The sequence below is a fragment of the Harpia harpyja genome, chromosome 7 (assembly GCF_026419915.1).
Source record: "Harpia harpyja isolate bHarHar1 chromosome 7, bHarHar1 primary haplotype, whole genome shotgun sequence".
NCBI lineage: Eukaryota > Metazoa > Chordata > Aves > Accipitriformes > Accipitridae > Harpia > Harpia harpyja.
The window spans coordinates 21,389,150-21,405,288 of NC_068946.1; the positions used below are offsets into that span (position 1 = coordinate 21,389,150).

The following is a 16,139-nucleotide window of genomic DNA, read 5'->3' on the forward strand; positions in this document are numbered from 1 at the left end:
ATCTGGGTTTTTCACTTCCTCTTAATCATCTTTTGAACATCAGTAATCAGCTTTTGAACTTCAGTTAAGTTTAATGCACATTGAGGGAAGCACGTAGAGTGGCCTTACGGGACCTCTTCAGCATGTGTGCGCCATGGTACGTCTAATGCACTTTTCAAGTTTGGCCAAATATACTTTGGTAGATTAGTAAAATACCTTTTGTTAAACTGTTGTACCTCTACAACGGATGTGCTAAATATGATGAGCTTTTCATTGTAAGCGGAACTGAACTAAGTTATTTCTAAAATTGTTGTGCTTTATTTTGGAGATCACCTTTAGAATACCTAATGAGTCTTTCCATCTCTGCCTTTTCTGTCAGTGACACTTTTTACAATGTGATTGTGAAAATGCAATGAATACAATAAGCATAACCTTAAAAATTTCAGAAGGTTAACAAGAATTTGCTATTGTTTGGAAACCTGAAGATTTCAAATACTTTTTTTATCGACACACCCCCCCAGCCCCCCAAGAAAATGAAATGAAAGGTTTGAAAATAATCTGCCAGTAATTAAATAAATAGCTTCTTTAGATTGTGTATGGAGCAATTAGAGCAGAAAGGATGATGCCAACACAGAAGTAACCATATTCAGTGTCGGGACATATCTTTCCTTGTAACTGTATATATCCATCCAAGCAACAACTGTGTGTAAAATTTTGGAGAATTATTCATGCTGCAAGTCAAAAAGCTCTAGAATCCAGTATCCCTTCTACCAGAACTGTTTTGTTTTTAAGAGCTGTTCTATGTTTACCTTTTCATGCTGGACCCCGTGGCTGAATCTCACTCTGTTGCGGTTGAAACCAAAACACTAACAACGTTCCCCAGGCTCTCCATCATCCATCTGAAAGTAGTGGGACAGGCAAAAATCTTGTTCAGATTCCATGTAGATGATCAAATGGCTAATGGGATGTCAAATACAGACTCTTTTGTCTGCAAGTGAGCAAGATGTTTGCCATCTGTCTGTCTTCTGGAAGCAGATCAAAGTGCCTGAGTTGTTTGAGAGAGAACATATATAAAGCCTTTCTACTGGCTCTAAGAGTCTGACGTCTGTAAGTTCTTGTACAGCAGAGTAAAAATTAGACTGACATGACTGAATTCCTTTACCATGTTTCACTGGACACTGGTGCTTGTGGATTTGAGGAAAAAGGAAGCTCCTGTTGTATCCTGTTACGATTATTTTATCACAGTGAACAAGAGACGAGTATTGATTTTTCTTGCAAAATATAACAAGTTGGGGAAGAAGGGAATATTGCTGTGTTTAAAATTACTCTTTTTGTTTGGACAGTACAAACTTCAGTTTGTTCCGTGACTAATGTAATCCACTAATACATATCAGCACAATCATTGATAAGCATAATACAAAATAATTGTTTACAAATAAATATGCTGAAAAAATGAAATATTTTTAAAATTTAATATCTTTTCTGATGCTTTCAAAGCCATATCTGGAGAAATATTTTTGTGAAATAAGTGAATTTTGTATTTCTCTTTTTTCCCTAAGATTGTGTCATTAGCAACTTGTCTGAGGATTTCTTGGTGCTTGCAGCAGTTTTAAACATGTTTTCTTCAGATTTCTACTTTAACAGTGAAATTTATTCTTGTTATGTTCCTTGATGTTGATATTTTTTCCTGCTGTAAAACAAAAGTTAGTAGTAACCTTGCCTAAGGAGTTATTTTTGCTGTTAGATGTCTTGGTGATATCCCCTTGTCACCTGTTACTCATCTGTATTTTCTTTTTTCCTGTTGAAAGGAGCAAGTTATTTTTAGGAAATGGGAGAGTAAAAAGCCACTTACCTGAAATTTTTGGAAACTTGTATGAACTGCATGAGTTTCATATAGATTTTTATGGTTCCTGGCCTCTCTTTGATGTTGGTATTTATAGCAAAACACTACTGTCTGCTTGTCCTCAGAGTTTCTGCAAATAATCCTCTAGCTTTGGCTGATCTGTTTGAGAAATGCTTTACCTGTGCTGTGAAGGACTTCTTGCTGTGGGGGGAAAAACACTTGTCACAATGGTGCTAGGCTTATACTGGTTGAGAGAGGAAAAAAAAAAAAGTGCACGTGTGATTCTTCTGTACCTTCCAGCTGGTTTCAGGAGCTTGCGGAGAACAGGGGCTGTGATCTCTGTCAGACTGGAGGAACGTTTTTAGCCTTCAGATTAGGGTGTTCCAGCCCATCCCATTCACAGTAGGAGGTTGAGCATATTGGAAGGTGAGCTATGTTTTAGGGATGTGGTTTCCAGCTGCTTTGGTATTTGCCAGACCACTTCTGTCATCTCTTCAGTTGCACTCGGTGAGCCCCGGTGATGGCTCTGGTCACTTCACTCTTGTGTCTCCCTCGCTGCAGGCTCTAGGGCCCAGCTCTGCAGGCTGACAGCTCTTGTTTGAGCTCTGCCCTAGTGAGAATATCATCATCTCAACAGCAAGGTGTCCTTTGGTAGTGGGGAGATGAGAGCGTTAGATAGAAGAGCAGTTCTTGACCAGTTTTCCCCCCTCCTCTGCACGTGTTAAAAAATACAAAAATTAACTTTGGACTTCTGCAGATTTGTCTCTAGCCAGAAAGTATGCCTGCCACTTGATTCTGGCTAATGAATGTTTTTGAAAATGCGGAGATTAATAAAACTTTAAAAGTAACACTTTTCAGTGACTGAACGTTCTCCTTTATACTCCATTTGTGCAATTAAAAAGCCCAAGCACAGGCTAAGAACCCAGCCGACAAAGTTATTCAATTTTGGTGAAGCCCATAGAGCTGTGCTGTTTTTGAAGATCTTGAAGAGATATTTTTCCAGCAATTTTTTCTAGCACAAAATTCTATTTAAATGCAGTTGTGGTTTATATTCCTATAGACTATTCTATTATCGCTTACAATCTTAAAGGACACACATATTTTCATAAGCATGAATGGAACTGCTTGCTTCCTGAACATTAAGAAAGGCTGCATGTGAGTGCAGGTTTGGGTCTGCACTGATTTCAGTCCATTGAGGTGTCAACATCTTTTTCTTACAATGTTACTGTTTCAGAGGAGAAAACGTTGTGGCAAGTTAGTGTTTCAGTTATTTGTCATACAAAAGGAAGGGAAGTACATCATGATATGATGATATTTATTTGGTTTTGTATATCACTTAATGTAGCCTTTTATCATAATTTTTTCTTTCATTATGTAACAAGTCATATCAGGACAATATTTTCATCGTGTTTTGGTCTGACTCAGAAAAAGAATTTTAAAGCTGTTAACCATATTCCGAAGTTTCTCATCTTACCTTCAGAAGTAACTTTATAAGCCTAAGTTTCATTGCAAGTCAATGAATCACACATTCCTGTGTGCTGCGGCCCTTTTGAAAACAGAGTTTAAGACATGTTGTGCTTCATTCTTTAAGAAACGTTAATACAGTATGCTTGAAAGGCTGGGGTCTGAGAGGGGAAAGAGTCTGAATCTTCAGATCCTCTGAAGCTAAATTTGGCTCTGTATGGAAACTCTGTGTTTTGAGAGGGAAGGGACAGATTGGACTTTTTTTTTTGTTAGATTTATTTATTTATTTATTAAAGGGAGTGGATGGGTGCAAGTTGGGGCTTTTAGGGAGGTTTTGTTGGAAGAATTAATTGTGGAATGCAAAAGAGGTACGTGAAAAAAGGTTCAGCCCAGGTAATTGTTATAGCCCATGCCATTCGAAGGGACTGGCTGGGGGGGGGAACCCCAAATAAATCCTGAGGAATACCCAATTTTTAAGAGTAAAGAAGAGACAAATGTGACCAGTTACACTGGTGGTTTGTTTCATCCCCTTCCTAAGTACTCCCTCTCTTGGCTTGTCTGAGACGGCTCTAAATTTAGAAAACATACCAAAACACAACATTTCTGAAGGAGCCCACAGGCATTTAAAGATGTCTGTGTGGAAGCTTCGGTGTTGTTTCAGCAGCCAAGGGAGGACTGCGGTTGCTTGTGCTGGAAGCCGGAAGCCTGCCACTCCACTTCCTTTGTTTGGCTTCCTTTGCTGCATAAAGCATAGAAGACAGCAACCAACGTTATCGTTAGTGTTAAAAAGTAATTATGGAGATGATGATTTCAGCTTCAAATCTTACCACCCTTGCACCCCCCAGTCCAAATACCTGCAAACGCTTCAGTCGCCAAATCTGCTGTTTCCTTGCAACCCCTGCCATTTTGCAGTTTTCTCCTCACAGCGAGAAGCACCTCGCCATGAAAAGTAAGGGGTTAATGACAGTGGAGACAAAGGGAAAAGGAGATGAAGGTGTTTGCTTTCCCCTGTTACTGTTTAAAGTTTGATACAGCAGCTTAAATACTCAACTCTGCATGCCACGTGCCCATGTTGCTGTTCAGACTGACAATGTTGTGTGCCTAGGGTGTTTGGTTGTTGTTTGTATTTTTATTACTGTTAGTTTAATACAATGGTTTTCTAAGAATTTTCTCTCTTTTCTTTCTGTCTCTCTCTTCTCTCTGCCCCAGAGGAAATAACCTGATATAACCCAAAATTTCCCTAGTTTATACCTGTCAGATCTCTTCATATTTTGTCAATTAACCATTTTGTGAAATCACATGCAGGTTTGTTACTTCCTAGTAGGGTCTGGTTTCTGGACAAAGCTGGAGAAAAGTCCTAGGAGTAAGGTGGAGGAACATTCTTTATATAGGCGTGTCTTCCTAAGTGATGAGTAACAAAATGGTTTGGTTCACATTCCTATTCCTGAATGCCTCTGATTGTTACAACTGCTTTACCCTTTCTGAACAAGTGGTTTCATAGGAAGGACTGCTCCCTTCTGCACAGGGTCCCCTGTACCATAATGGGATTTTCTGATTTACATTTCTTTCGACTTCATTACAAGCTTTTAACAGACTGTTTTGCAATTCAGTTTTTTCCAGTGGCTTTGTGTGTCAAGCATTGTCAGAAACAAAATCATATTCTACCAGAAAACCTGTTTAGCATCTGTGATCACAGAACAGCTCACTTGCTCCTAATAGTTTTCTCTGTTGGAATATTGTGAGCAAAGATATCACAGATCTAACCGTAACTTTGCTGCTTACGACAGTCTGATAATAGCCTCTTGCCCCAAATCCAACCGAGGAATTTGATATTAGCCTTGTGGTGTTTGGGTTGGTTTTTTTAAATAGCAAAATTTTATGGGGCATTTAACCATCTGCTTTTTCTGCATCTGAGAGGTTGAAGAAGTTGTTCATATTAGAATTTGAAGGAATTTTAAAAGCAGTTACATATAGCTAAGTGTGTTTCTTTCCCTGTTTAATAACATTTTCTGTGCTAAATGGACATACACTGATTAAGTGTTTTAATACTAGTTGTTGCCTGAGCCATTTCCATATTTTGTTCTATTGAGGTTTTGCTGGAACTGAAATTATGAACACACTTTTGGCAAACTACTGACCATTTTTAGTTAAGTAGTCAACAGGTTTTGGCTTTTATTAGTGTAGATTGATGGTAGTATGTCCTTGTACATGAGGAAAAAACACATACTGAGTTATGCTGTGTTTTAAACAAAATACTTGAACAGTGATGTCTAGGAACGTGGCCAGCCAACAGCCTCACGATATGTGTTCATAGTCTTTATTTAGGAGATCCTCTACTCAATAAGCCATCTCAAATATGTTACTTAGTATTCTCTTGGATGAGGACAGGAATACACCATTTAAAAAAAAAAAAAGGGTTCCAAAAAAGGATATGTTATGATTCTATTGTGGAGGAGAACTGAAGTGATTGGTCTAGTGCTGTGCAAGACAACTGCCAGAGGTATGTGAGAGCGAAATCATAACTCTGTCTTTTTACTCAAAACTGTTTTCTTCACTGACAAGGTGAACATTCTGAACAAAGTTCTGCCATTGCTTATATATCTTAAGTGAATAAAATAGGCTGCCTGCGTTCCCTGTGAAAGTAAACCTTTAAGCTAAACAATTTGTCAGTTGCTTGAACAGCTGAAATTCTAATGTTCTTCACTGCTTGTTTCTTCATTTAAACTGAATTGATTGTCGTCATTTACACTGTTGAAAGTCCTACTCTGTGCCTTCCCTGTGAAGAGAACTACTTGCACATTGGCAGCTTTTGGTGAAACTCCCTCATGACTGAGCTATTACTTACTGGAATTCCCCAAGTAATGCCATCGCCCATTCCACTGGCGCTGCTGAAATCATTTCTAGGACTTCAGAGCCCTTATGGGTGTTGGCTGTCTTCACTGACCTCTGTGTATCCACGGTTTTCTGTGTAGCACTGCTGATAGTGAAGACGGCCAGCGGGAATGGCCGTGGGTGTGTGTAAGGCTTCTGCAGTTTTGCTGTTAAGAGCCACTGTGTTAGTGTACCAAATGTTTCTTGACTTCGTATCGAAATAACTAGATGGAAAGTATATCCTGCTACCTTTGCTTATTTCATTGCATCCTCCGTTCTTAAATACTCAGTAAAATCTGTAAAACAAAAATGATCTGCTACATGTACTTGGAAGAGCAAGTGTTGGTTGGTTGCACATTTAGGGTACTACACTGTAGTTTAGGTAAACAGAGATTATTCCTTCATTGTCACAGGATTGTACGGAAGAGAAGTCCTACCTACATCACTGATTATTTGAAAAGAAAATGGAGGTGTTTTTTGGCTGTAATTGCCCACATGTTCTAATCTGAAAAATATCATCTATTTACATGGAAATTGGGATATAATTGCTTTAATTTGTTTTGAACTTGATTATTTGAAAAAGAGGGGCAAGCACCACAAAAAGTGTTCATGAGCTGCATATAGTATTTTAAATGAATTTGTCAGTCATCTCGATACCGATATTTGAAATACTGGCTTAACTTTTGTTTTTAACAAAAGCAAAGGTAATGTTCTAACTGATTTCAAAGATAATCTGATACCAAGTGCTTTGATTTTCTTTTTTTAAAATTTCTTCTTTTCTTTAAATTTTTTCCCTTTTTTTTTTTTTTCTTTGACTGGACTGCTTTGAGAGCAGTGAAAGAGAACGGGCACTGGTGCAGCTCTTGGCTGGGAGATCTGAACGGAATGGAAAGGAGTGGTGGGAATATCTTTACATATAGTTGAAAAAGGGAAATCTTTATACTACAAAATGGGATGGTTTTGAACAACGTTGGATGAGTTGGATGTTAATTTTTTTGGCTGCAAAATGTTGGTAAAGAATAAAATTCTAAAATAATATTGTGAATAAAAAATTAAGATAAGAATTTAAGAGCGTGTCAGTATGTTTAAGTGACGAAAATACAGAAATTACTTTACAGTCAGGTGTAATCGGAGGTAGTTGCACTGATAGAAGGCAATTTTTTCAGTATTAAATCCCTGGGTGAAAAAGAGTCTTTATATTGTGATTTTTGTTTGTTTGTTTGTTTGTTTTCAATGTCAAGCCCAGGTGAAGATGAAAGCGTAGCCTGAAAAAATCTGACAGCCTAAATGACACAAAACAGGGCAGTGTAAATGTGAACTGTATGTTTTTATGGAGTCTTGTAGTCAGCATTCATTTTGAAGCTTTCTTTCCAGCGTATTTGTGTGTAGTATTTGTCTTCATGTGTACGTATACCATCTGCTCTGTGTCTATGAAATCTCAGTGAGAAGAGCTTCATAGAAAACTTTAAAATGTCTTTCTGTTTTAAGCACCACTGGACATTTGGACATAAATTGCAATTCTACAATTTCTTCCTCAGCAAAGCACATCTCCCTTTCATTTCTCTGAATTATTTCACAATTCTTAAAATCATTTACATTGCCTTTAATATGAAGATAATGACGTAACTTCAAATATAATAATGGACTCTTCTGTTTTCTTATGTGTATTGTTCTGCAGGTTGAAGTGCGGGAAAAAAACCAGACCCTGAAACTTCATTGCCTGAATAGATTTTTCAACATGAATCGTGCTTTTAGCAGGAAGAAAGGTAAGTAATTTAGCTTATGTTCCATGGCAGACATAAATATCCTGTATAATTTCTTTAGAATATCAAGAATTATACAAGGAAGTACTTACAAATAATCACATCTAATTAACTAGGTAGAAATGGGCAGCTTTCTATAAGATGTACAGAGCAAAACATTGTTGCCTGATAGTTATAGAGCTTTCTGGATTGTAAGACTCATGTTGAATTTCATAATATTTTCTTTATTTGGAGAGAGAGTGTGTGTGTGTGTATATATATATATATATAAAATATACACATACTTCCTCCCCCCCCCCCCCCCCCCCGCCCCTTCACACACCAAAGTATGTGCTGGAGGGTTTTAGAACTTCTAAAGAGTTAGTGACTTCTGTATTTATTATATATATTCATTGGGTTCTTATTTTTCGAAAACCTATTTTAGAAAACCGTGTTTAATATACTTGAAATATCTCATGCAGCAGAATATCTCTTACCTTTAAGATGCTATTCTGAATTTGTAGTAATCTGAAATGGTATTTTTTCCAAAAGAATATCAAACTGCTAAATATTCAGAGTGATTCAAGCTCTTCTGGCATGGCTAGGTTATTCGCTTTTCATGGTATGTTTATGATTAAACATAAGTTTTTAGATGGAGCATTAGAGATGCAGCTTTTTTTAACTGATAGCTTTGTTGCTCTTTTCCCCATTTGTTTGTAATGTAGAAAATATTCAGTCCAATTTCTTTATTTTTCATGTTTTCTTCTAACAATCCTGAAGTGTGATACACACTGAGCTAGAGCTCCTGCTTTAATAAATAGGTGTAAATTCAATTGGAGTAAGTGTGTCTTGTTTATGTAACAAGAATTCCTGCTTTTGGTATCAGTATCAAAGCTGGAAATAAAAGGAATCTGCCATACCTTATACCAACACGAAATGATAGCATCACTGCATCCTTGCACGTCTAGTGCATTTATTTGTTAAAGCCAAATGAATTGAGATAACGTAAGTAGTCCAGAATATCAGCACATGTAGCTTGGCTGCAAAAGGAAGACACTTATTCACGAAGGCTACAAAAGCAGATGAAAGATCATTTAAAACCCCAGTAGCATGATGGATGCTGAGGAAATAAGCTAAAATCCATAGCCCGTGCTCTTCTTAAAGCACTGATGTATTTTCTTGTGTAGATATTTCTAACACCTCTATCAAGAGATCTGTATCTACGAGCTTAACGGTGTTGCCTAGGTTCTTGCAAATAATTTGAGAGACCATTTCAATATTGTTTAATTGTAGAATAATTTATCACAACTGGGAAAGAAGCTTGGGTTTTGTAGATTTTGTTTTGTCTAGGTGACCATGTAATTTTTTTCCATTTTTTTCTAATGACTTCTGATGATGTTTGAAACTTGGCCTGCCATGTTTCAGAAACAGACCAGTTGTGTTTTATGGGATATTTCCTTGGTGTTTTGAGTTGCACCCAGAGCACTAAAATGCTCTTTCACTAATTCTCATTGCCCTTGCCAGTGTCTGCATCTTGCCTTTATGGTCAAATTGTGAAGTTGTATCCTCAGGTATCTGGGATCATTTGAGGGGTCTGGGTTCGTTCCTTTCTGTTTTCACTTCTTCATAAGAAAATTTTTACTGACCTCACCTAAATTCTTGGAATTTCAGTGTATTCAAGGACATTTGCTTTGTTGTTCAGTTGATTTTGTGTGCTGTTCTCTTTACCTCAACAAGAAAAAAGTATCATAAAAGAAGCTAGAAGCTGTCGGGCACAATGAAATGCAATTATTGTGGATTCTTAAAAATGATTTAGAACTTGAGCAACCAGAAGAATTAAATACTGTCATCCGTTTTTTTTACTCATAATAATGCACACGACATTTCCTTTCTCATATCCTAGGAAGAACGCAGATTTCAGTTAAGCAATCATCAAGAATAAGTAAAAAATACATATTTTTCATGCCAACTGAAGTTCAGAAAAGCTTGGCTGTATCAGCATTTGTGTGTAATAACTGCATTTAAGAACAGGTTCAAACACTTTCAATTGCTGAACTTCCTTTATGGTATTTCCTGATTTTACTCCGAGACCTCAGAGAGAAAACAATTTCCATGCCTGTGTTTGGTGGGGTTGTTTGTGGGTTTCTTGTGTTCACAAGAGCATGGATATTTTGAAGAGTTAACTACGTGAGTGCCGTTACTTCCCTAGCAGTTCTCTCTAAATCCAGATTAGTCTCCTGATGGCTGTGCTGGTGGAGTTTGTGCTAATCACAAGTTTGCATCAGTCTGTTACCTCGGAGCTACATAAACAACGGTCTCAAATATATAGGATTGTGAGGGGAATTTAAACAGATGTCAGTGGTACTTTCATAATAGCCAAAGATTGTCTGAATTGTGCAGATTTATAGAATAAGTGTCCCCTAATCCTCATTGTCACGATCAGTCTATACTAGCCTTTTAATACGATGCATATAGAGGATAGTAGCTAGTGCCATAGCTCCATATCTTCTTGAACTGGATAAGCTGGTGACTGGAGTGACTAGGACTGCGCTGTAGTTGCTGAAGAGATCTGTTCTTGTGCCATCACCTGATTCAAGCAATAAAACTTTCCTTCTAAGTGTTCAGTAAGTGATTTCATCGTTGACAGACATTGGTAGAGAAAGTGAGAAGAAAGCATTAAAATCAAGCTTTCTCGATTTTTTTTTTTTTTTTATTATTTTATTTTTTTTTATTTCTTTTTAAAGCTGTTGGAGCCTGGATAGCAACCTGTGCTTTCACAAAAGAATTGCAAAGGGAATGTGGGTCACTAGGAGAGAAAGGAAATGAGTTATTTTTTTAAGTTAACCCTGATTCTTTAAAGAAAAATGTTTCCCCTAGATAGGATGTCTGACATGAGTGTTTGTGTGTATTGAGAGAGTCTGTATTATGGGAACAGCATGTTTGTCCTAAATCAGAGCAATGCTCTTTAGAGCACAGACCTCCATTTTCAATATTACCAGTACTTCATTTTGCAGGAGAATTTTGTACTACAGATATCATGTCTGGAGCAAGTACTTAGTGTAAGTTTATTTTTGAGGGCCGTGGTTTGGGCACGAAACAGCCACTTCAACTGACAAGGTGTGCTGAGTGCTCTGACCTTAAAAACAGCTGGTACAGTCATTGCCTCTCTGACTGCCTGAGATTTAGCACAAACCAGACTTTCTAACCTAGATAGTTTATGTTTGTATTTTAGTTGTAATTATTTTTATTTGTCTGATAGTCATTTTAGTTGAAAGCTTAAATGATATGCTTAAAACTCAAATTGAATGAAATCAAGCTGTTCATCTTTCATCCTAATAATGACAATTAAAATGAAACAATGAAAAATAGAAGAAAATGTGAAGTTTAAACAAATTCACCTTGTTTCAGGAAGTACTTGCACAAGTAATCATAAATAAATGGAATCTTTTAGCAGTCTGAGTTGCAATATCTATTCTCCTCAGTTAACCATGAACTTGTGTAACAGGGAAATAAACTTTATGGGTCAATATTAACAAAAAAGGTAATTTCTGGTTTAAAGCTGATATCAGCACCTGCTGAAGTTGCATGTTTTAATATGAAAAAACTTAGTACCTGTTCAAAGTAAAATAGCCTTTCTCTTGACTTAAGTACAGGTTGGTGGGACTACCAATTACATGTGTTATGGAGAAAAATCTCTGTTGCAGAAATATTATATGACTGAACAAACTGTACAAAAGCATACTCTGTTTTCTGTTCATTAATCAACGAGTGCAGTATACTCTGTTGAAGTAGTTTTTATAGTTTGAGTTTTTCTAAGGATCTCTTTCCTTCTCCCACAAAAGTGAAAACATTTATGTATCTATCATAGTATCAGGAGCTTGCTCTTGTATGTGATCCAGGATTGGGTCATGATTTCTGAAGAGTCCTCTTAATTTTTCCTTTAATGTCAGGTGTGGTAGCATGCTCACTTTGAAATGTAGTGCGAAAAGTCTGTAGGGCAGATCGAAGTCTGTTCGTCTTGAAATATGTTTGCATCTTGATAATTTCAGTCTCTCTTTTAAGTAGCTTAGGGATATTAATGTAATTTGCCTGTAAGAGATCTTTGTAAATGCTGTATTTTCATGTAAATTTTTCTCATTATAAGTGTTTTGGTATCTAAACTGAATTAGCTATTTGTCCTTAATTTATACATGATTGTGTGTACAAGTAATTTGTATACGTAAAACAGAAAGCGTTAACTATGGGGGTTTTTGTTTTCGTTTGGTTATTTTTTTAGTGAATGGAGGTGCCTCTCCTGGATGAGTTTGGCACATTTTACTGATTCTGTGGCCTTCCATTCAAAGCCATTAGTATAAGAAGTGTTGCATATAAGTAAACAAAAATTAACTAGTATTTGTGGGCTTTTGCCTCATCGGAAGTGTGAAAGAAAACTACTGTTCATCCTAGACAGAGGCACTTCTAAATATAGAATGACTGTAACCCAAATCTGCTGGGAGTAAAAGAGTGAAACTTGTTGAGTGTCTCAAAATACTGACAAAAATGTAGGTACGTATGTCTACTTCGGGCTAAATTTAGTACTGAATTATGCATGAAATCCAGTGGACTTCTGTGAGGTTGTGGAGGGTATAAATCACAGTTGAATTTAGTTTGTTCTTTATTACACCCCAATGGTCCTCCTTCATCCCAGAATAAATGTCAGCCTTAGTTAACATATGGCACAAAGTTCAATGCCACAGCTGCTATTGTATGCAGGAATCTGAGTTTTCTAATGTTTTTTCTCCGTACGATAGCAGTTCATAAAATTGGTAATTGGTGCCACGTTATCAGCTCATGAGATGTACATGGTATTCATAATGCTAAATGGAATATATTGAAGTAATAGCCTGTCATAAATCATAAGTTTCAGCAATAACTTTTCTGTGCAATGGCTTTTTATGAGTCTCATTTAGGAAAGCGTAGGACATGCTTTTGATGGGCAGGGTCTGACATATTAAAAAATGCAATCAAAGATTATAGGATGCTCTTTTATGTGAATGGACTGGCTATAATATGATCTCTATTTTTATTGTAAACTTATGCTGCATTCCAGAGATGACAAATGTTTTATTTTATATTTCTTCTCCTGAATGAGTAGACAACAGGTGAAGCCCCAAAAGGGTGAAGGGGATAAGTATAGTCCTAAAGCAAATACTTTCATTCTGTCAGAGAGTGTGTTTCACATCAGCTATTTAAACGGGCTATTGTGTGCTGGACTCCACATCAACAATAATGATAAAAAATATAAAGAAAGAGTAGATACTCATAGACTTTAAAGGCATATAAGTAGGCACAATCTTCCTCATTGTGGTCTTCAGATATTCTTGTGATTGTACTTTGTCCTTTCATGAAAGCACTCATCACTTTCCAGGAAAAAAACAAAACTAGGTCTAAATCTCCTCCTCTGCCCCCACCCCAAAAGAGCTGCTGCTTGATGTTTGTAGGATTTTTTTAAATAAGAATTTTTTCAAGAGCAAAGTTTGGGAGTAAAAAAGGGCGCTTGTTTGTATACCAAATATTTCTGCATTCAGTTAGTCTCACTTGACACTAAAATCAGTTATTTTAATACTTTTGTAATACCTCCCCTTAAAGAGGTTTTGTGTGTTCTAAATACTGCTCCTTGGGTTTCAAAATGCAGGATCATATGGAAAACCAATATTCAGTGACCATGTCCCTTTTTTGGACTGGTAACTGAATATGATTTTTTTTAAGTATTGTTTGACTATTATGTTGTTGTCATAAGGCTGTGGAGGTACCCTCTCAAGTATGCCAACAATGAGAGTTGAAGGGTTGGTACCCTCATTGGGCAAGGACCAAAGTTTCTTCTGGTGGTGGGACAAGGAAGTGGCCAGTCCTGCAGCGTGTGTGTGTTTGCATGCGTTGGTATGCAGCTGTGTATGTATTCATTTATATTCTGAAAGCAGAAGGAACAGATCTAATTGTTTATGGAAGAAATTATTACAGTATGTCTTTAGAGGTTGCATAGCTACAAATGAGGAGTACCCTTTGGAAAATTTCTCTATAGGATTCACGTTGGGTCTGCGCAGATAAGCCTAATTTTTCTTCCTGTTAACATGAGAACAGGAGGATAATTTCCTGTTGGCTATTTTATCTGCATTATCTTCGGAAAGGTATTGCAGAAATAATCTATCTATTGCCGCCTTTAAGGAATATTTTAGGCAAGTTAACGACGGTATTTACCGCAATAACTATTCGTTGCTTCTGCAAAACCTAAGGAGCTCCTTTCAAGAAAGTATGTGCACTGCTTAACCATAAAGCCCTAAATACTGACTTTAGAATGGGAACAGCATTGAAGGTATCTTAAGCTTTTTTGGTTTCTACCTTATTAGAATGTATGCAGCCTCATTTACAGAATGTTAAATGATTCACATGTACTTTGGCAAGCATATCTTTTTGAGATCTACAAGTTAATAAATTCTTGAAGCTGTTACTAGTGTACGATGTAGAGTTCTTGTCCAAGTGTACTATTACAAGTAACCTCCCCAAGCTACAACCTAAATGCTTGAGTTACATAGGTACGTTGCTAGTTAACTGGCTGAATGTCTAATTAAAGACAAGTTGTATTATTCTGTGTGAAATAAATTTGGATGTGTACCAACCATACGTTGATAGGAATCACAATGACTGCTTCATTTTATAGGCCTTTGTCATATAAAACTGTTGGAAAATGGCAAAGAACATTCAAAATAAGTCACTCAGGAAAATACTATTTTGTGAAATCAAATCCTTTAGTACATAAAAGGGTGTACGTTAGGTACATAAGCAAGGGAAGGCTACAGAGATGCATATTGTAGTTGTTCTGAATGGTTGCTGCTATTCCTTTCTACTCTTTCCTCTTTATTGGCATTTTAAAAAAAAGTTCCAATTAAACTTTTCTATTACATTATTTTAATCATCCTGAATTAGAAAATTAAAATTCTATTTTAACTGTAATGAGATTTACATTTCTGTTCCTTTTCCTTTGTTTTGCTCTACCAAAGTGACACACATAATGTTCATACTTTAACAGTTTGAAATTCTTCAAAAACTTGCCTTTTTTGACAGTTTTTGACAAGCTTAATTGATACTTTTCCAAATTTATTTATAGTTTTACTGGAATAGTTGACTGACTCTGACTCCAGAAGTGAAAGGTGGAGTTGGAGGTTTGATCTGCACATAATTTTTAGTGAAAACTTGTGAAAGTGTGATCACTTAAGATAAATTATGCCATATCAGTAATCTCTTTTTCAACTTCAACTAGAAGCTTTTATCAAAGACACAGTGTAGCTCTTCTTGTGGCAAGAAGATGTAAGAAGTACTGGCTAAATAGCTCAGAGGTTTGGGGTTTTTTTCTCTTGTTTTTCCCTTTGATTTAGGAAGCTGAACTTGTTAAAAGTTCTTAACAACAACAAATTAGAAGTGCAAAAGCAAAGGTTTGCTAATCACTGGTTAGTTGCACTAATACGTTATTTTGATCCTATTTTCCTTTCCTGTCAAAACCTACATACTAGCATCTATATCTTAAAAATATATGCTATAAAATGCGTAGGTTATGCAGTTACTGTTGGAGGAAATGCAAATACTAGACTTTTTTTCATTTTGTAACTATGCGAACCCAGCATTCTATGATATCATTTTGCTATTTTAGTAATCAGCTGTTTAAAACCATTCACAAGGTCCTAAATATTATGAGAGAAGAACACAGAAAGGCAGTGTTCTGCAAAGCTCTCTCTCTTCTAGGGAGATACAGCTCCATTGTCTTGGCAAAGGCGAAATATGCCTCCAAAGAACATTTTATGTTTGGAAAAAAAAAAAAAGAAAGAAAAAGAAATAAAAAAAGTAATTATTTTTTAATTATGTATATTGATGGATATTTTCATATATGTGCTTAGGGCAGAACCTGACTCATAATTTCAATTGCTTAATCATAGTAACCTGGTAATAAGTTTAAGAAATTACTGTTATTAGACACACAGATTGTACTCAGTCATTCCTCTAGAAGGTGGTTGGAGCAAAACTGTAGCTGAATTGTAGAAGAATATGGGTAGACTTATGTTTGTTAATGATGTTTAGGTATTGCATTTAGATGAAAAGTCTAGCATTAAGTCTTATGGCTCAGCGTATCAGTTCATTCGTTGCCTGCAGTAGTCAAGAAGACAGATTCTAGCTTGTTGTCTGACTAGCATAAGTGAGGTTTGTGAGAA

The 16,139-nt window shown here is 36.4% G+C and overlaps 1 protein-coding gene across 8 annotated transcripts in view; it reads left to right on the forward strand.

Moving 5' to 3' along the window:
• GULP1 (GULP PTB domain containing engulfment adaptor 1) overlaps window positions 1–16,139 on the forward strand; it is a 165,535-nt gene that overhangs the window by 70,528 nt on the left and 78,868 nt on the right. For all 8 annotated transcript variants that reach the window (XM_052792411.1, XM_052792407.1, XM_052792410.1 and 5 more), the window contains one exon: window positions 7,836–7,923. In XM_052792411.1, the coding sequence (XP_052648371.1) occupies window positions 7,896–7,923 (28 nt within the window). In that variant the 5' untranslated portion in view covers window positions 7,836–7,895. The remainder of the gene's footprint in view (window positions 1–7,835; window positions 7,924–16,139) is intronic.